Source organism: Mauremys mutica, chromosome 11, assembly GCF_020497125.1.
Source record: "Mauremys mutica isolate MM-2020 ecotype Southern chromosome 11, ASM2049712v1, whole genome shotgun sequence".
Classification (NCBI taxonomy): Eukaryota; Metazoa; Chordata; order Testudines; family Geoemydidae; genus Mauremys; species Mauremys mutica.
In genome coordinates, this window is record NC_059082.1 from 15270939 (window position 1) to 15290489 (window position 19551).

General features: G+C 56.4%; 1 protein-coding gene across 1 annotated transcript; it reads right to left on the reverse strand.

Moving 5' to 3' along the window:
* Nucleotides 1–1860: 1860 nt before the first annotated feature.
* Nucleotides 1861–19115, reverse strand: PLIN1 (perilipin 1). Its single transcript, XM_044978765.1, has 9 exons — nucleotides 17616–19115; nucleotides 16467–16525; nucleotides 14144–14342; nucleotides 12588–12670; nucleotides 11761–12025; nucleotides 10425–10606; nucleotides 8187–8342; nucleotides 6600–6845; nucleotides 1861–3246 (listed from the first exon to the last, which is right to left on the reverse strand). Exons 2-9 carry the CDS (start codon nucleotides 16512–16514, stop codon nucleotides 2842–2844), a joined length of 1584 nt encoding a protein of 527 aa, XP_044834700.1. The 5' UTR covers nucleotides 16515–16525; nucleotides 17616–19115; the 3' UTR covers nucleotides 1861–2841.
* Between the last annotated feature and the right edge of the window lie 436 nt (nucleotides 19116–19551).

A 19551-nucleotide genomic window follows, 5' to 3' on the forward strand; every position in this document is an offset into this window, starting at 1 on the left:
CCCCCCAACCTTGTGCTGCTGCATGGCACTAGTCAGATGTGAAATGGTTTGGGGTTTCAAATCAAACCTGTGAGAGCGCTGACAGAAGGCAGAGCCTGGCTCAGGCTAACTGTTGCAGCGCTGGAGGATGAGTTGGACTGTTCCTCTGTCCACACTTACAGAGTGGGGCCCATTGCCTGGATTTGCAGAATCCCCAAATGTCTTGGTCCTTCAGCTCTCTGGGTCTGGCCCTGGGAGCCAGGGCTCTGGAAAGCCCAGCTGTAGGAGTGGCTGCTGCCTGAGCCTGTCTCCATACAGCGTCGTGAAGGAACACTACAGCAGCTGTGCTGCATGACTGTGGAGTGCAGGCTAGGGCAGACCAGGCAGGAATCTCGGGTCCCTGCTGTACAGCAGCTCAGCAGAGAGCTACAGTGGGAGCATGTTTGCCTGCCTATGGCTGGAAGGTGGCCACAGCAGCTCCCAGCAGTGAGTACAGGACAGGACAGCTACATCTAGCACTGCCCTCTTGTTCCAGGTCTGAGTAGGTTAGTCACATCCATCAGGGCAGCCCCAACCCTCCTGCAAATAGTCACCCCTCCATAAAGACAGAGAGCTGGAGGGGAGGAGCATCTCCAGCTAGGCCCGTTCCCTTCCATCACCTAGTGCATGGGCTGGGGATAAGGTTGAGGGTGTGGGCCAGGGGCATCCCATCTGATAAATGAAAGGGCCCAGCCTCCAGCCCACTGGAGGTTCAGACCCTCCTCTCCCTTCACTGCCACCCTGGCACAAACGCCCCTTTGCCTAAGGCCAGGAAGTGTAGAGCGCTAGCCAGCCTGCCACAAGGCACTGACAGGGTGGGGGGAGCTGGCGCTGAGTCGGCAGGAAGAGCTGGTATTGGACTTGTCACAATATTGCAGAAAGGCCCAGATGCTGCCTCCTCTGCCAGGACTACACACAGCATCACCCCGCCCTGTTTACAGGCTCATGGAGAAGCCAGCTCAGCAGCAGCTCTGCCCCAGCTTATGTCATGCTCTTTGGGCTGCAGCCACCCCCAGCCCCTGTCTGTGGCTCTGCTGTTGGGATCAGGTCTTTGGACCTGTGCCGCCCCCACCCAAGGATGCAGGGACCAAGACAGCTGCAGTTTGATCCATTTTACTGGGGACGGCCTCAGTGGCACAATCTCACTCGCCCGGGGGAAACGAGCATACCAGGCACTAGGCAAGTGGGGAACATTTATTATTGCAGTAAACAGAAGAGCCGGTTGCTCTGATTGGGGGATGGGGAAACACACAGTTGGGAGGGGGATGCAGCTCACCTTCCTGCAGGGAACCTACCTGGATACTGAGCTGCTCCTACAGGACAGGAAGAAAAGGGCTCCAAGAGCTCCCCAATGCCATAGACTGCCTAGCACATGCCTTGTTACTGACTCCACAAAGCCCTACCACCAACCACATGGAGGGGCAAGGAGATGGCCTGGCTTCTGGGGAGATCTCACCCATGGATCCTGCCCCTGGGTCTCAAGTGACTTCTGCAGAGGAAGACTAGGCCAGAGGCAGGATTGGCCTGTGTGGCGTAGGGGTGGGAAGGAATGAGGATGGGAAGCCACATTCCCCCCTCAGATATTTATAAAGCTGCTGTCTGATGGCCCTGGAAGGAGAGGGGCTGGTCTGCAGCAGAACTCGGCTCCCCCAGCCTACAGTGCAAAGACAAGTCTCCGCCTCAGCTGCTGCTCAAACAGGGTATGTGCCTGATAAGTCCTACTGAGCAAGTCCCAGTCATAAGCAACATGGCCTCCCAGCTCCTGCCCTTTCTCTCTCCTCTCTGCTCCCTCTCCCCTCCCCTTTCCTCTCCTCCCTGCTCCCTCTTCCCCCCCTTCTCCTCTCCTCCCTGCTCCCTCTTCCCCCCCTTCTCTCCTCTCTGCTCCCTCACATTACAGCCTGCTTCTTCCTTCATTTTCCTGCTTCCAGTCTTCACATTCCCACTCAGGAAACGCTTCACTTACTGTGTCACTGCCATTCAACCCATCACAGGCAAGAGGGGACCAGAAATTGCCCCTCACCCCACACTAGGGCTTGCTTATTCCATCTACCTCACGAGGCAGTTTGAGGGATAAAAGCAACCCAGAATGACACATATTGCAAGCCATGTAACTACAAGGAGCAGTGAACCTGGTGGAGAAAGGCCATCTTTGCTAAGATTCAGCACTTTGTCCCTTCAACTGAGGGCTGAGAAGACGCCCAGTATAATACAAAAGCCCCAGTGGCTCCACCAGTAAAACCAGCGCAGACCAGCCCTGACATTCCTGATACGGCTGCTGTAAAATACCAGCAGAATTAGGGACTGAGGACCCTCTGTGACCTCTCTTCAGAAAGAAGCCAACAGGGCCCAACCCCATTTCTTTCCCTGTGGGGTCACCTTGGAGGGATGGACAGTGACACAAACGGCAACCCTACCCTCATTTTACCCCCATGGCCATAGTAATACTGCATGGCAGGCCTCCCCACTAAGCAGGGCCTCAAGCCAGTCTCGGTCTCCGTGCCAGCTCCCTTCCGGGCAGACACTCAGAAACAGGCCTGAACGCACCCAGCCTGCTGGAAAAGGGAATGAGCCGGGACCATCAAGCTCATTTCACTCCTGGCCTCAAGCTGCACTTGCCCCTGGTGCCAGAGGTGAAGGTAAGTCCCCGTCGCTCTCCCCTTGTCTGTGCCGGGGCTGTGCAGAGGGAGCACTGCTTTGAGATTAACTCCTGAGGGTCCTAATACTGAAACCAACAGCATGATGCTCGACAAGGTGCTAAGCGCAGCAGGTGCAGGCTGGCATGTGTGAAGCAGGGAGGGAGGGAGCTCCGGCCCCCGCCCCCGCTCAGTCCTTCTTGAAGGCCATGGTGTAGAGGTTGCTATAGTTAGCCCTGGTGTACACAGGCTCCGGGCTGTAGCGGTATGAATTTTTGCTCACCCTCCTGGTGCTGAGCCCCTCCCTGTAGGGGGAGAAGGCAGATTTGCGGGACATGGGGTAGTCGGGCTCGAAGGTTGGACTCCGCTGTGGAGCCTGGCGCTGGATGGAGCTCGGCTGCAGGAAGAAGGGATCCTCCAGCCCCAGGAAGGAGAGGGGATGGTGAGCTCGGTTGGCTCGCCAGTCTCCTCGCAGCTGGGATTTCTCCGGGTACGGGGGAGCCACAGGCCTGGAGCCCTCCTGACCTCGTTGTGGCTTAGGAGGGGGCTCCTTCTCATGCGCCGGCTCCTCTTTCTTGGCCAGCAGCCTGCGGAGCTGAAGAGCGAGAGAACACGTGTTAACACCCCACCTGCCTATGGGTGGCCTGAAGCACCACCCTGCCCCTTGGCCAATGGCTGCCAGAGGAACATCTGAGTACTGAGGGGACCACACTTAGCTCCTGTCTGCTCTGCACCATAAGTAAAGGAGCCCCCGACACTTATCAAAAGAGTTTCCGTTTGCCCCCATGTCTGGACAGAATCCACTGCCACACTGTCCCCACCCCAGAGGTGGCTGCATTTCAATGGTGCGGCATGTGCAGGAAGATGCTATGGAAATAAACAGAGGAAGGGAATGACTGGCCCTCCATCCTCTGCCCTCCTTCCCAGATAGGGGGAAGAAACCCGCCCCGCAGCCCTGCTCCAGACCTTCTGTGTGAGGCCCAGCCTCCCCATCCCCTCGGTGGGTTCAGAGTGTGAGGGGGCTGCATGAGCCTCAGGCCAAAGAGGCCTCCATCTGGACCATGCTGCCCAGACGGAATTAATCCCTTTAGCTAAATCCCCGCGCGCTGGGCAGGGATGAGGAGGCTTCACTGCAGCTCTTACACACCGAGTTCAACCCAACCTGGCAGGAATAAAAGGGCTAGGAGGGGGCTGGGGAGCTGGCGCAGTGGCCTTGGGGGGTAAGGAATGCCAAGACTGCAAAGCATGGCCCCCGCAGACGCCCTCCCTGGCCTTCAGCATCCTCCCTGCTTCCCCTGCAGGAGACGGGGCAGCAGGACCAGCCGCACCAAACTCATTCTCCGCTCAGTGGGGGGACCCTGTGGGGTTAGCTCCCCCTCCTCATCCCACACATTCCTGCTTCAGATTGGAGCCAAGCAGCCTCCCTGCCCCCTCCCCACAAGTGACTGCTCCCAGCCTAAGAGGTCACTCTGCTCGTCCTGGGACAGCATACCAAAGGGAGTGCGGCACACTGGCCAAAGGGCCTGTGGTGGCCCTCAGGACCAACTCAGGTCTGGAGATACTGCAGCGCTGCTGGGCCCAGACCTGCCACCAGGCTCTGCTCAGGCTCCAAGGGACCTGCAGCTGACTCACCCCTCCCTCTCAGGCTCCAGGGGACCAGCCCTGCTCCCCTCCAGCCCTGCTCCATAGCCAGGGGACAGTGGCCGGGAGATGCAGTGATCAGCAGAGCTAGCTTCTCTAAATGGTTGATTCTGACTTGTCTCTCCAGCCATGTGGGCACCAGACCCCAGGTTCAGGCCTCTTAGCTCGGGTTGTCTCTCGCTGTCCAGATGAAGGATGTATTAGATCTAGTTGTTCTGGTCTTGGCTGCTTCTGGGATTTTCCCTGCCAGGCTTTTCCAAAGGCCCCCTGGCCTCAGGGGTGGAGACCCAAGAGGGCTGAGGGTTTCCCACCTAGCTCATGTGCTCAAAGACAGAGGGCCAAGGCTGCCTGGGAAGAGGGAAGTGCACAAGTAAAGCCTCCCAAAGACAGGACCAGGTTGGCCCCTAGACCCAGCCCTACTCCATCCCTAGCCAGGATCTGCCCTGTAACGTGCAGGGAGGATGGCTGCTGCCTGGACTCCCAAGTGGAGTCTGGCCCAGGCACCAGACTGAGCCCCAGACACAGCAGGGTGACTGGTTCAATGCTGGGGCTGGTTCCCTTTGCCATGTTGGCTTCTCTGCCCCAAGCCAGGCTGCCGAGCTGCCCGGAAGGGTATGAGGAGCAGGGTCTGTGACCAGTCCCAGGACAGCAAGTGCCTCAACGTGACAGGAAGAGTCGGGGTGAGACACCCTGGGGAGCAGTGCTCAGGGGGTGACATCAAGGCACTGAGGCTTTTCCTGACTGCTGAGCCAGCCCAAGGGGTCTGTCGACAAGGAGGCAGTTCTGGCTGGATTCCCAGCAGCTACTGGGACCAACGTAAGGAGGTGCCTGTGCTCTCGCTGGGCTGGTGTTTGCAAGAACCCACCTCCCCACACCACCACTCTGCAGAGGTGGCCCCTCTCTGCCAGGCATCTGCTCCCTTCACTCTGCAGAAAGAGCACCAGGAGGAGACTGCAGAGCGTCCCCTGCCACCAGGCAAGGGCACCTCCCCTGATCCTCCTCCCTCCCACCTTTTGGGGCAGTGGCATTTTGAGTCGTAAGTATAGTGCACACTGGAGAAAGATGGGACCCCAGGCCCCCACTGCAAAGCAACCCATTCCAGGGGACCCCTGCAAGCAGGGACCGCTTTATCCATGGACTATTACTGACACAGTCACAAACACTGACCAGGTAAGTAGGTGCCAGACACCAGCCCTCCCAGTGGGGCTCTGCACCGGGAGCTGCTCAGGGGTCCTTGGGTCTTTATTCACCAGCACACTGATCTGACAATACTGCCTGCTCCTCAACGGGCCCCTCTCCCTGCCCCTCCCAATCTCTCTCTTCTACCCCTCACAAAGCCCTGTATCCTCGAGGCTACTCAGACCATACACCCACCACGGGAGCTGGGGCTCCTGGCCCACAAAGCAGAAAATTCTGCGGCTGAAGCCAGCAGCTGAGAACTCAACTCCAGACAGGTCCCCAGGGCGTGGGCAGTGGAGCCCAGTGGGTTCAGGGGGCACTCTGCATCTCCATGGACACATGACTAATGGGCCGAGAGCCCTGGGTCAGGCCGGGGGAGGCAGGAATCAGCTGGAGGGGAGGTGGGTCACTCCTTGAACTTTCACCTTGCCAGGAATTTCTGGTCACTGACCCAGACTCTCAGCTGGGATTTCCCAGGACAGTCCACGTGAGCAGCACTCCGGGGGCCTGGCTGCAGTAGTCTGTCCGGTGAATGGAAGGACAGACCCCCACATGCAGCATGTGGCTTTTGGGCCAGCCAATCGGAGAGGCCACATTAGCTAATGGGTGTGCACCTCACAGCTGACTGGCAGTAGCCCCTGCTTTGGGGCTCCAGACAACGCTCTCCAGTGACCCTCGGTCATGACTTTGGCTTCACTGGGGGAAGGGGGCAAAGGACTGGACTAGCAGGGGGGCTTCAGGTCAGGACTGAAGGGCACTGGCACAGCTGGGTGTGAGGCGGCCAAGACTGGGGTGCATCAGCAGGGCACCTCTCTGCACCATGGCCTGTGTAAGCAAAGCCAAGAAGAGTCCGTCACTTCCCCAAGCCCAGGGAGTGCCCCTGCTCCATTCTGAGCTGAAGGCACCATCTCTAACATGGCCCAAAGAAGCCCCAGACTGGCAGCGAGTCTGCTGCTCTAGGAGCCCTTGGTAGGATTCCCAGCATGGAGGGGCTCCAGCCAGAGGTGGGGGAAGATCCAGGCCCCAGGCCAGAAGGGGCTGATCCTGGCCAAGAATGTCCTGCCCTCCCAGAGCCCCCTCTCTCCTGCAGTGCAGCAGGGGAGCTCTCAGCGGACGGGATAAACTCACCGGCACATAGTGGGAAAGGGTCTCCACCATGCTCCCAGTGACGCTGCGCAGGGCACCCCCCAGAGTGCCCACTTTCTCGCTGGCTATGGAAGCTGCCTTGCGGGGGGTGAGTTGGAGCAGCTCCCCAGCTGTCCCCCAGGCAGCAGAGGGGACCCTCTTCACGTTGGAGATGGTGGAGAGATAGGCAGTTTGTAGGCGCTGGGCCATGCTGCCCAGGAGGCCTGGAGTCTTGGCACCCTCAGCCATCTGCAAAGAGAAACACGCCCAGACAGTCTGGTAAATGCCAGGCACAGCCCATGCCGGGGAAGAACAGCAGGCCCCAGGCACCATCTCTGTCCTGCAGCCCTGTCCTTCCCTAGGAGTGCCCCAGCCCCCAGCAGCCCAAAGACTGAACAGATGATTCGGAGCCAGTGCCCTTGGCCTTGGGCTGAGCAGCTTGTGCGGGGGCTTTATCCTGTCCTCCCTCGCCCAAGCCCCCAGGCCTCCAGAGACAAGACAAGCCCCTCCTCCTCCCCCAGCTATTTGGTTCCAGGCGGTATTTCCGGTGGATGTTTGTCCAACTCCTCTAGTTGTACTGAGAGTGGGGAGGGCAAAGGTGCAGGGCTCTCACTTCCCTTCTTCCTTGTCCCAGCAGACCTCCTACTCGGGGAAAGCTTCCACTCAGCCATTTCCACCACTCGGACCAGAACCGAGAACCTGGCTCGGAGTTCGACAGCACAAAGCAGCTGTGAAGCCAGTGGATTAGCCTCCCAAGGATTCCCCTGCAGAGGTGAACCCATCCCTAGGTGTCAGAGCTTCACCAGTAGTGGCTCTATGCCATCCCCTCTGTGCCCAGTGCAAGGCCCTGTGCCCTCTAGGGCAAAGAGGGGTGTAGCAGGGCATCCCTACTCACCAGCTAGCCCTGGCTGCCTAAACTGCCCCCTAGGGCTGTGGGCCGAAAACTGGAAGTGTGAGCAGCTTCCCCTCACTGCAACAAACACAGCTCAGCCAGGCCAGAGACTCCAGGCCTCTGCATCTTACAGGCCTGGAGGCTGCCGACTCCCTGTTCAAGGGTAGTGGCGGAGGACAGGGGCCTCTCCAGAGCCTCCGCCAAGTGAGGGAGGCTAAAGACCCTCCCTTCCTGCCCCTCTGCCAGGGCTTCCAAACCCTCAGCTTGCAACAGCCGTCTCCACACCTCCACCTGGGAGGGCACAAGCAGAAGAGACCCTTGAGAGCTGCCCAAGGTCCTTGGGAATAAAGACCAAGTGGCAGAGGGGCACGGGGAGCATGACCCATGGGATCACAGTGGCTACTAAATAGAACTGTTTCCCTTTATGTGATAGTGTTGTCTAGCAGTTATTGCAGGGGGCTGGGAGCCAGAACTCCTGGGTTCTGTACCCAGCTCTGCTACCGACTCCCTCTACAGCCTTGGGAGAATCACACACTCTTCCCTCCCCCACCTCCCTGAGCCTCAGCTTTCCTTCTGTAGCTGATCCCTGACCGCACTAAGGGCTACAACTGCTGCCTTGGCCACTGGACAGGGCCTGCAGGGGGCTTTGTAAAGATTCCCTCGCTGACCCATCAGAGCAGGTGTGCCCCTCTCTGTACCTCACTTGCTTTGGTTTCTTCTTTCTTCAGCTCCTCCTTCTCTTGCTCCTGTTCTGGCTCCTTCCTTTGCTCCTTGCTGAGCCAACCAGCTGCTGCATTCTGCACATCATACAAGACCTGCTGGGCCTTGGCTGTGCTCTGCCTGGCCACGGCACCCTGCAGCGAGAGAGAGCAGAAAGCCCCTGCTCACAGGTGGGACCTCGCCAGGGCCACCATGGAGCGGGGCGGCTGCTGCACTGAGGCTGCACTTGGAATTTCATGACTGCATCCCTTGTGCTTGTCGCTGGCTCCCGAATCCAGGTGTTTCTGCAGCCCACCCTGGCAATGCATGATGCCAGCACAAGGCTGATGAGTCAGAGTTCACTGCCCCTCGCCAGGGCTCCAGATTCCCACAGAAAAGCTGAGTGTCCATTGAGAGCCTGCAGGCCAGCAGCAAGGGAGGGGGAGCTGCACTAACACACAGCATACCACAGGACATTTCCACTGCTTCATGCCGGGCAAACCACCCCCGAGCCACTCCTGTTTCCACCTGCGCATGAGGGACAGCGCTGATGGGGCTGCCAGGCTCGGCCCGGTGATGCTTTGCAGGCTCAGGTACTACTGTGAGGAGATGAATGCTAAGGGGAAAGCCTAGCAATAAATATGTTAAAATGCCAACATTTCCCGTCAGCCTCCTGCGCTAGAGCTGAGAGACACGCAGGGAACACTCACCCACCACTGACATGCCGCCTCGTCTGGGTGCAAAGCAGCAGCTGTTTGACTGATCCATAACAAAGCTGCACAACAGTTTAGGACAGAAAGTAAAGAGAATTCCAGAGCCATTAAAAACCACAGGGGGGATTTGGCGAGTCGAGATGCAATTACGCTGGATGGAATTTGGCCAGAACACAGGGGTCAAACCCTAACTCTTTCCAAAAGTGACTTTAGATCTTTAATCACCATAAGTGGCCCAGTCCTTGGGAGTTAGGTACCATCCAATTCTCTCCCCTAACACCGCTCCCCGCAGCACAGTACCCCTCGTGTCACGCTGCAGCACTGTGGTCAAGAGAGTCCTCTAACGAGTCACTCACACCCGTCCCTTGCAGCAGCTCCATGTTCCCTGGAGGTCTCCCAGCCAAGCCAGGCCAGCCCTGCTTAGCTTGTGAGCTCTAACCGGAATGAGTGGCTCGCAGGGTCCATTCTGGGTCAGGGCTGTAACTGTGACGGGATGTCCAAGGGTCAGAGGACATAGAGACACACATGGGAAGAAACCCCAAAGGCGGCAGGGGGCTGTGCGGTTCTGGTGGGGCTGGGGGTGGTTTCCAACCCCAGGGGAGCAGAGTGGCGAGACCGTGGGTCGGAAGGGGGCTTTTTACTCCTGATTTTATCTGTGCTTCCGCTGGGGCCTTTTGCTCTGGGAAGGATGTTACGTCAAGACCATTAATTAACATTCTAAATTTAGAGCCAGTTAAAAATAATCCAGACTGCTAGCTTGGCAGGGGCCTTGCGCGCACTGATGCCACAGAGATTAGAAGGGGCCAGGATCCTGCCTGCTTTGGAGGGAGCGCGAGCAGCTAGCAGCAAAGCATGAGCCAAAGAGCCACTTGGCTCTTCCCATGGTGCAAGCAAAGAGACATATATTCACAACTGCAATGCCCAGTATTCTGCCCTCCACCAAGCATGAGACCCTGGCCTAGCTCCTAGACAGGGCAGTGGGGATGGGCCTCAGCCGTTAGAATAGGACACTGGGTGGCAGGACACCTGGGTTCTGTTCCTGACATGAACTTGCTGTGATCTTGGTGACTTGGGCAACTGTGGCTCAGTTTCTCCTCAGTGAAATGAGGATAAAACCCCGTCCTACCCTGCTGAGAGACTTAACTGATTAGGGTGTGTAAAGCACTCAGAGAGCCTTGGAGACAGAAATAGACAGATGCAAAGATGAGAAGGGCATAGTATAATTTAATATTATTACTTATATTTACTTCCCTGTCTCTGTGCTAGCATCCTTCATAGTTCAGATGGGGATTGAGCAGTAACAGCTGCTAAACCAGCAGGGGGCCCCAAAGCACTGTTTTTGTCTAGGTCCTCCATTAAACATTGGCTGTCGTTTGTGTGGCTTGGGATCCAGCAGTGAGCCGGACTTTTTATAGACCCAAGGGGCTATGTTTTATGCCCATGTTTTACGGCAGATCCATCCCGGCACTAAGCTGCTGCCAGAGTCCCCAGGAGTCACTGCAAGGGCAGGGCCCCGGCACTCACCAAGCCTGGAATCCATGTGGTCAGCTCCTGCCCCCTGGCTCTAGTGCGCTGGATGGTTCTGGCTGTCTGCTGGTAGGCGCGGTGGGAGATGGTGCTGGCCAAAGCACTGATCCTGGTGAAGGTGCCAGGCTGTGGCTGGGAGGGCGTCACTTCAGATCCATGCACACTTGTGGGCTCATGAGCTACGGGCAGAGAGGCAGAGCCAACTGGGAATGGGCATGAAACCAGTATGGGGAGAGGTGGGAACAACACACATGGCCTGGGATTCACCTGACTAGCTCTGCACCCTCTTTCCATGGGAGACTTGGCATGGAACTGCTCTCCTGGGATCTCGGGGGGCAGAATTCTAGTGGTGCACAGGAGCAGGTCTCTGCGTCGGAACTGCCCTGCTACACCAGATGTACAGCAAAGCCCCATACAGCTCTGTACAGCACCTGGCACTCTAGAGCTTTCATTTCAGAAGCTCCTTTTTCAGCCCTCTATGCCTGTCCCTCAGCCCCAACCACCCAGCCAAGTGCTGCACCTTGCTGAGGAATAATCAGCCCCGATTTCTCTTCTTTCAGGCTCCATCTGCAGGAGGTATCTGACTAGGGTGACAGCGCCACCTTGTGGAAGTCTCAGCAGCTGGCGCCCTGAGAACTGGTTGGTTGCAGGAGGCAGATTGTACCTCCGTTGGAAGGGCCCATCACGTGGGGCCCCTTGCACAGGTAGAATCACTGGGCCATTTACTGTGTCTGAGGACATAACAAGGAAGAAGGAACAATAACCTGCCAAGACGGGTATTCACAGGACCACCCCTCCCTCCCTGTTGCTATTCAGGACACCACCAGGGGATCTCCCAAGCAGGCTAGGTCAGAGAGAGGAGGCTCTACCCTACCCTAGTGCACATAAATCCTCACACGTTCCCACGGAGGCATCCGCCAGGCGTGCGGGGAAGACAGCACAAAAGGGACATTCTCCCTTGGTCCTGGCCAGAACCAGCCGTAGTGCAGACAGGCTGGAAAAGCTGCCAGTGCACCTCAGTCCAGAATGGCAGCAAACTCTGCTAACCTGGTGCTGGAGCCCTCACACAGACCTGCCCAGGCTCCGGACCTGGAACTCCCACCCCTCCCCACACTACCCCAGGCCTGCGTGTCTCCTGAGCAGATGCCTGACAAACCCACTGAACTGGGCAAGCTTCACTGTGCTGTGACCCAGGCAAAGGCCACCTGAGCCATTTTTGTGTGAATCCGATTTGAGGCCAGGTCTCCCCAAAGGGAAAGGCTTCTGCATTAGCACCCAGTGTCCCCCTCCCACTCGCGACACCATCCATTGATGACTGAGGAGGCAGGGTTACCTGGCTCATGCTCCTCTTCTGGCAGGAGAAACTCCACCAACTTCTCTAGCTGTCCCAGGGCTCCGTCTACCCCAGCAGCTGCCATCTGGCTAACCCGGTTGCTCGAGGTGTATTCTGCTGTGCTTCTTACTGTGCTCTTGGTCAGCTCATAACCCTCAGCAGTCAGCCCCAAGACCCTGTCCAAGGTGCCAGCTATGGAGTTGCCAATGGTGCTCCTGGCACTTTGAATGGGGGTGGAGATGGAGCCCTTCAATTCAGATGCAATCTGCATGAGGAGAAATGGAGAAGAGACATGCAACATGTTCCAGTCACCCAGGTCTTGCTGCGAGAAGATACAGTGACCAATGGAACTCAAAGCATGGCTGTGTGTGGAGGCAGCCCCACAGGAGAGGAGCATCCGCGCCTAGATGGTCTCACTCTGGGTTGAAGGATGCTGAAGGAATGGGGCACGGGGAGCAGCATGTCTGGTCTGCATGTCTTTAGCAATGACCCTAGGCCCCCCATACACTCACCCCTAGCTTTGGCTGACTCTCTGGGTGCCCAGAGGAGACCAGTGGCTCCTAGCATGTTGCCCTATTGGCCTCAGAAGAGCCCATCACCACCCAGTTATCACCCACATGGATTCAGGAAATGAAGCCAATGCCCGCACTGTCCCATGAAACCAGAGCTCTCCCCCGGGAGATTCGTGGGGTGGGCAACATCCAGGAATGGATGGGTCCCACGGGGTGGGGGGTGGCAAGAATGGATGGTTCCCACAGGGGGTGGGGGGGCAGGAATGGATGGGTCCCACAGGCTGATGGGGGAGAGGGGTTGGGTCCATTACTTACTTTCTCCACTGGGTACTGGAGGGCAGGGATCTTCTCCTCCAGGTGATCCAAGCCCCTACAGGCCAGGATGTTGGCAGCTGTGACTGAACCAGACAAAGCCTGGATATTAGCATGGTGGTAGTGGGCTCTGTGCTGCATGGAGGGGGGTGGGTGACTCAGTAGGGGGTTCCCTTTTCTGTGTCAGTGCAGATCCTGATACCCCACCAGAAAGCTGGCCGGCACTGTGCTGCAGGGAGGGGTGCAGGTGGCACAGCAGAGGGCACCTTTGCTCTCTGAGTCAGTACTAAACACAACACCCTAGAGCAGTGCTGAGGCTGGGGGCGGTGGGAACGGGGAAGTGCAATGCTTCAGAAGAAGACTTAAGTGCAATGACCTGGCCCCTCCTCCCTGGCAGGCTGAATGAGTTCATACTGTTTGGAAAGTGCGTGGAGGTGCTTGGATGGTGCAGGCAGGCAATATAGTAGTGCTAGTGCTGACGGATTCTACCCTCCCTCTGCCCCGTCCCCTGGCGGCTGCATCAGCACCCTCCCGCTCCACGCCTAACCTGCTGTGTCCTGGGGAAGTGCAGGACACACATGGGTCAGAGGGGACAATCAAAGGGGTGTGGCCAAATCCACAACAGACTACAGCTCCTGCAGGCCTGTGTCATGTTCCCCGCCTAGCGCCGCAAGAGTGGGCATTGGGAAAGATTCCTGGCTGAGCAGCTGAGCTCTGGCTGGAGGCTGGGTGCATCTGGGGCTTTGCTGCTCCCTGGCCCTGGCTTTGGCAGGCCGCAGCCAGTCGGGGAGTTAGCATTGGGAAAGAGCTGGGAAGGAGCCAGCTGGACAGAGCACTCATGCCTCGTGCTGAGCTGCTGACTTTGCACTTTCTTTTCCTCCCCGTTCCCTCCTCCTCCTCCTCTCCCTCCCCACCATGGGATGGAATCAGGATGATCTGGGAGCTGCAGACAGGCCTGGACTTGACCCTTCACTGATTTTCCCACAATTCATTCCTGGAGATGCTGCAGGGGCTTTTTCTTTGGAAAGGGCTAGAGGGGTGGCCAGGCCCTACTAGCAGGTCTGCCAGGCCCAGACACACTGCTCTGAGGGCCAGGGTAGATCCTGATGTTCCAGATGTGTCCTAGAGAGAGGAGGGGCTCTGACTCGGAGACCTGTGTCTATAGCACAGCAACAAACGACTTAAACCAGCCCAGGCAAAGCTTGAAGCCCAACCGCCTACCTAAGCCTATGTGGGAAATGTTTCGCACATGTACGGGCACTGTTCATCCTTCATTAAGCCAGCACAGGGAGGGCTGACGGTCACAAGCGCAAACTGAGGCAGGATAGTTATGAAACTTGCCCCAGGCCATGGAGTGAGTTGGTGGCAGGGCCAGGCACAGAACAAGGTGTTCTCAATTCCCAATCCTGTGCTTTGGCTGCTAGTCAGAACCTCTCCACTGCAGCCTTCTTTTCACAGGCAGGGGATTCTCTGTGGCCGCTCCCATGTGCTGATAGTCCCTGCTTCCCACATGCTCCCCGTGCCCCACTCCCCTGCAGCTGGGAAGAATCCAGACTCACACTGCGGCTCCAGTCTGCGCACCACAGGCTCCATGCTCCACACAGCCAGCGAGCTGGCCCCCTTGACTCCTCTCTCATAGGCCTCACACACCGATGCCACGAGTGGGTGTACCTCTTTGGTGCTGGTGTACGTCCTCTGAAGGCTTTCGCAGGTTGCGTTCACCACTGGCAGCTGCAAGACCCTCTGCAGCACGTTCTCCTGTGCTCAGCAAGAAGGGGACAAGTTAGGGGACCGTGCACAAGAGAGCCCTGCAGGAAACGCTTGCTAATATGAGAGCAGAAATCTCAGTTACATCATTTATGTAGCAACGGCCACACAGGTCTCCCCCATCAACTACAACAGTCAGTGTCTCAGCTCCTGCTGTAGCTGTGAGAGGGGACCCGGGGGCTTGTCTTTTGTTTCTTTGCAGCAATCAGGGTTGGGGGGGGTAGAGATGTGTTTATTTAACCCTCATCTCCATGCACCCACTGGGACCTTACCCTGAGGCTCTAGCACATCCTGTCACCATAGTGGTGGGTGAGGTATAAGACCCCGAATAGAACAGAAAGGAGGTGAGTGGGACAATCTGTAAAGACACAGGACGGCCCCATTTAAGAGACAGCACTCTCTGTGGAAGAGCCCTCCCATGGGCAGCTCACAGACAGCATGTTGGAAGGCTGGGCACTGCGTGCCTCTGCCCATGACCTTGTTTGCATGGGCTCTGCAGCATGGGGTAATAATGCAAACTCCCAGACAACAGTCAGTAAGACATTACAGCTGGACAGAGCTCTCTGAACTGACAGCACTGTTAGAACATTGTGCTCATACAGAGCAAGCACTAAAAGTCAAGACATTCCTAGTTAAATGAAAACACCCTGGCTCTGCCCCTTTATCCCTGGCCCCCATCACCCAGTGCAGCACATGAGTCTGATCAGGACATTACGAAGTGGAGAGGTTCTCCAAGTCACCTCAGTGTGGGCAGGGTCGCCCAGAGGATTCCGGGGGCCCGGGGTCTTCGGCGGCGGGGGGCTCTTCCGTTCCGGGACCCGCCGCCGAAGTGCCCCGAAGACCCGCGGCGGGGGCCCCCCCGCCGCCGAATTACCGCCGAAGCGGGACCTGCCGCCGAAGCGCAGCCCGGTCTTCGGCGGTAATTCGGCGGAGGGGGCCCCCGCCGCGGGTCTTCGGGGCACTTCGGCGGCGGGTCCCGGAACGGAAGGGCCCCCCGCCGCCAAATTACCGCCGAAGACCGAGCTGAACTTCGGCGGCGGGTCCCGCTCTGTCTTCGGCGGTAATTCGCCAGTGGGGGGTCCTTCCGCCCCGGAGCGGAAGGACCCCCCGCCGGCGAAGACCGGGAGCGGCAGAAGCTCCTGCGCCCGGCCCCGCAAGAGTTTGCCGGGCCCCCCGGAGCGAGTGAGGGACCCCGCTCCAGGGGCCCCGAAAAACTCTGGTGGGGGCCCCCGTGGGGCTCGGGGCCTGGGGCAAATTGCCCCTCTTGCCCCCCCCTCTGGGCGGCCCTGAGTGTGGGAGGAGGAATGGGGGAGATTGGGTTAATCAACACTTGGCGAATGGCGGCTATGAGGCAAGTGCTGTTTCTGGAATGCATGTTGCAGAGTAAGAGGAGATATTGGGGTTTCCAGTGATTTCCAGGGTGGGGGGAGGAAAGAGTGTCTGTATTTGGATTGGTGCCCATATATGTCCTGAGCTGATAAATATGGTAGTTGATAGCATTTCCAGGGCTAGCAATCACATAACTCCTACACTGAGGCCATCTCAATGGCTCTGGTTCTTTACATTTGTACTGTATTCTTAGCATGGTAGCAAGTTTGTGGTCCATACTGAAAAAGTGGGTAAGGTCAGTCACTGGGCACTGGGATTGTTGATATATAGGCAGTTAAAGGATCAGAGTTAAGGTTGCTTCTGGACTCTGAACTACTGAGCTTCTAGACTTTAATTTTTTGGGCTTCTTTGGTTTTGGGGGGACGAGGAAGCTGGGGTTTTTAATAACTACAATTTTCTAACCATGTTTAATTTAATTGATATTTACAATATTGATTGAATCAAAGATTTTGTCTAGAATTTTGTAGATTTTTTTTAAGAGAAAGCATTTAAAAAACACAGATCTTGCTAAAGATTATCATTGTTTTCTTCCAGCAGACACTGTATATTGCTCTAGTTACAGATCTGTTGCATAGACGATGCAGGCTTGTTCACCGGAACACAATACAGCATAATATTTGAATCAAATATTCCACCGGCAGCATTAGCAACCTCCTACTCCTCAAGCCAGTCCGATGTTGCTCATACACAGCAGTCTTTGCCTCTCCACCTCTTGCCCACACTCACCTCTGTGCTTCCATTCTGCATTTTCTGTCTCTTGTTTGCTGCCATCATGATACATCAGTCTGCAAAGCAAAGTTCAGAGCCTAGTCAAGGAGTTCCCTGGAAAAACAATGCTGGAAATGGTCTCACTGCCAGTCTCTAGTCAGCCAAATGGCCCTGATGGAGTCTCAAGCTGTATGGTACATTATGACCTCTTGCATCCTAGACTGGCAGGGGCAGAGAGCTATGCTGAGGCAGTACATGCCTCAGGTGGGTGAGACCTGGTATTGCTTAACAGCAACCCATCTATCCAATTAAGCATCAGAATTGGTGATTCAAAGAAGAGTCCCAAATGATCCTCCTCAGCTAAAGAAAGCGCCTGCAACACAGGGACTCAAAGAAGAGGTTGAGAGGCATCAGCAAAGCTCGGGAACCCAAAATTGGAGTAACAGTCCTGTGAGCCAGGGCTCGTGGATTGCAGAGCTGGGGGTAGGGGGTGGGGTGAGAATTCAGGATATGAATAGCCGGGGGTGCTGAGAGTTGTGATTGAGGTGCGGCAGTACAGCTGTGCAGGGTGGAGGTGGAGGACTGTGGTGGGGACTGCAGGGGCATTAGCAGAACTGTGCGAAGTACCCAGGATAAGAGTAGCAAGAGATGCAGCAGGTCAGGACTGAGGCACACTGGCAAAGGTGAGGATAATGGTCAGGGCTGGGTTAGATGGTGCCGTGGTGGGTCAGGATGAAGGAGCACTGGCAGAGCTCAAGAGTGAAAGAGCACAATCCACTCACGCCGTGCCAGCTCTGGAGCACGCAGAAAGCAGACACACTCCACCTACTCAGGAGCACAGCTCAGTGCTAGTTCAGATACAGATTCCAAGACACCTCATTGCCATGTCCAATGCATTACAACAGCACAATGCCTGCTTCATCCACTGTGGCCAATGCATCCCAAAGCCATCTCAGGAAGGAGCCTATTTCAATCTCCAAAACTCTAATGCCACCTCAGGGACCCCCCTTCTGACATCCCCTATTGCCACTTCCAGCACAGATTCCTTCTTTCCCAGCCGATTCAATGCAGAACCATTAAGCAGAACTGCTTCGCCAGCTGTCCCCTGCCCCTCCCTAGCATTAGGGAGACTGTACACTAGGCATATGCCTGATGTTGGGTACTCACGGAGCAGCAGTTGGACGCTGTCATCAGCAGGGTGCCAGGAGCTGAGAGCGTTCGGTTGTGCTAGCCACAAAGCAGATCCTCTGACAAAGATGCGTCTTACCCCAGACAGTACCACCGCAAAGCCCCGCCTCCCAGCTGCACGGGTCAAGGAGTCTGCAAGTTGCTGTGGTAACATGACAAATGGCTCCCTTGGCCATATCAAATTCAAAACAGATGATTGCATGACCAGTCTGGAAAATGCAGCCCCCCTTCTCATTGCAGATCCTAGGAACTGAGACACAGGACCTGCATCTAACCCAACCCTACCAAAACAACGTAACAAACGGGGAGAGAAAAATCCCACAACATTAACACCTAGAATGGAACCATGAGCAACGGGCAGTCAGGAAGAATAAGTCTTGCTTGCCAGCCCAGGTGGCTCTCGCTGGCAGAGTGGCAATGTTGCTGGATGGATGGAGTGCAGTAGGGCTCACATATTTGGGATTGAAACTGTAGCTCACAAAAATCTTACTTGAAAACTTAGCTCATTGGACAAAGACACTGCTGTCTGGATTGAAAACAGGCTTCAAAGGAGAAAGATAAAAGGGATGTATTGAGTTGGGAGCGGGGTTTAGTGGGGAGCACAGAGATCGTGGTTATGATTGGATTTATTTAACTTCAGTTGGAAGTGGCACATCAGTACAATTCAGAGAGACTGAGTCGGAAGGAGTGGTGAATGCCAGAGGACAGAGAAATAATGCAAAGGGCCCTAGTGAGGTGAGAAGCCCAGAGGTACTTCACGGGAGTGAGGAATCCAGGGGTCGGCAAGGGCTGAAAGATACTGGTTGTTTGCAGACATGATGCTGGGGTGTATTGAAACAGTCAGCACCAGATGGGCAGGGGAGGCCCCTTGCCACCATAGGAGAAAGCCCTCTACTTGCTGAATGGCTGCTTCATGCTTCCAGCTCCCCCAGCCCAGCAGATGGGGCATGACAGTGCAGGTCCTTGAATACCCAGAGTTTCACAGCCTCCCTCAAGCTGGATAATGAGGGAGGTGGGAATCAGACACATACACAGACCCTGCTGACCCACCCACTCACCCTGGTTTAGGGGTATGGGGAGCAAGTTCCTAGCAAAGAGATTCCCAGACAGACAGGGGTATGGGGGAACCAGAGGCTGAGCCTTGGGGAAGATGCATTCCCCATGCTAAAGGTGGTAGAGTGCACAGGGAGCAACCCGCCCCCACACGCACACCTCAAGCTGCATGAGGCTGGCACTTCTACCTTCCTGGCTGAGCTCAGCACCCCATGGAGGTGAAAAGGGAAAGGCAGCATAACCCTGCGTAAACTTTCCAGGCCAAACCCCTGATGAGTCATGGCTCTCCAGACAGCAGGGCAAAGGGCAGCAGCTGCTCCAGAACTGCAGCTCATGTATTTGGCAATGGGCTTCCTGCTGGATCTTGCTAGCCTTAACTAAAAGAACAACTGAGCTGAACAGGATGGGGAAGCATGCGGCTGAGCCTCCCTCCCTGTTGGCCTTAGCGGGAATTAAGACACAACACAACCTCTGCCCTGCTAAATGTCTTCATTTCATATCCCTCTCCACCCTACTGCAGGGAAAAGGCCACCCCAGCACTGTCCTGGCCCTCTGTCCCTCCCACCCCCGCTGCAGCACAAAGGCCTCATCAAAACATCCCCATCCACCTATCTGTTCTCAGGCCACTGCTCCTCTCCAGCTAGCCAGGCATGCTCTGTCCATGGCACAGGAAACATCTCTACTTCTGCTGACAATGGCTAAAGTTCACATAACCAGCTAGGACCAGAGAGCTGGAGCCTTTAGGAGCTTAGCATCTCTAAGTCTGATACTGCAGGGGGAAAGGGTTATGGATACTGTAAATCAGGAAACACAGGGATCATGGATATTGTAAATTTCTCAAGGAGCACGTGGCTGCTAGTGA

Excerpts from the sequence above, each read along its gene's own strand:
- PLIN1 (XM_044978765.1), bottom strand. The coding sequence starts at position 16,514 with ATGATGGCAGCAAACAAGAGACAGAAAATGCAGAATGGAAGCACAGAG. Across the intron at positions 14,343-16,466 it reads TGCAGAATGGAAGCACAGAG|GAGAACGTGCTGCAGAGGGT; the intron begins GTGAGTGTGGGC and ends TGCTGAGCACAG. Across the intron at positions 12,671-14,143 it reads GCGCAGACTGGAGCCGCAGT|TCACAGCTGCCAACATCCTG; the intron begins GTGAGTCTGGAT and ends TGTCTGGTTCAG.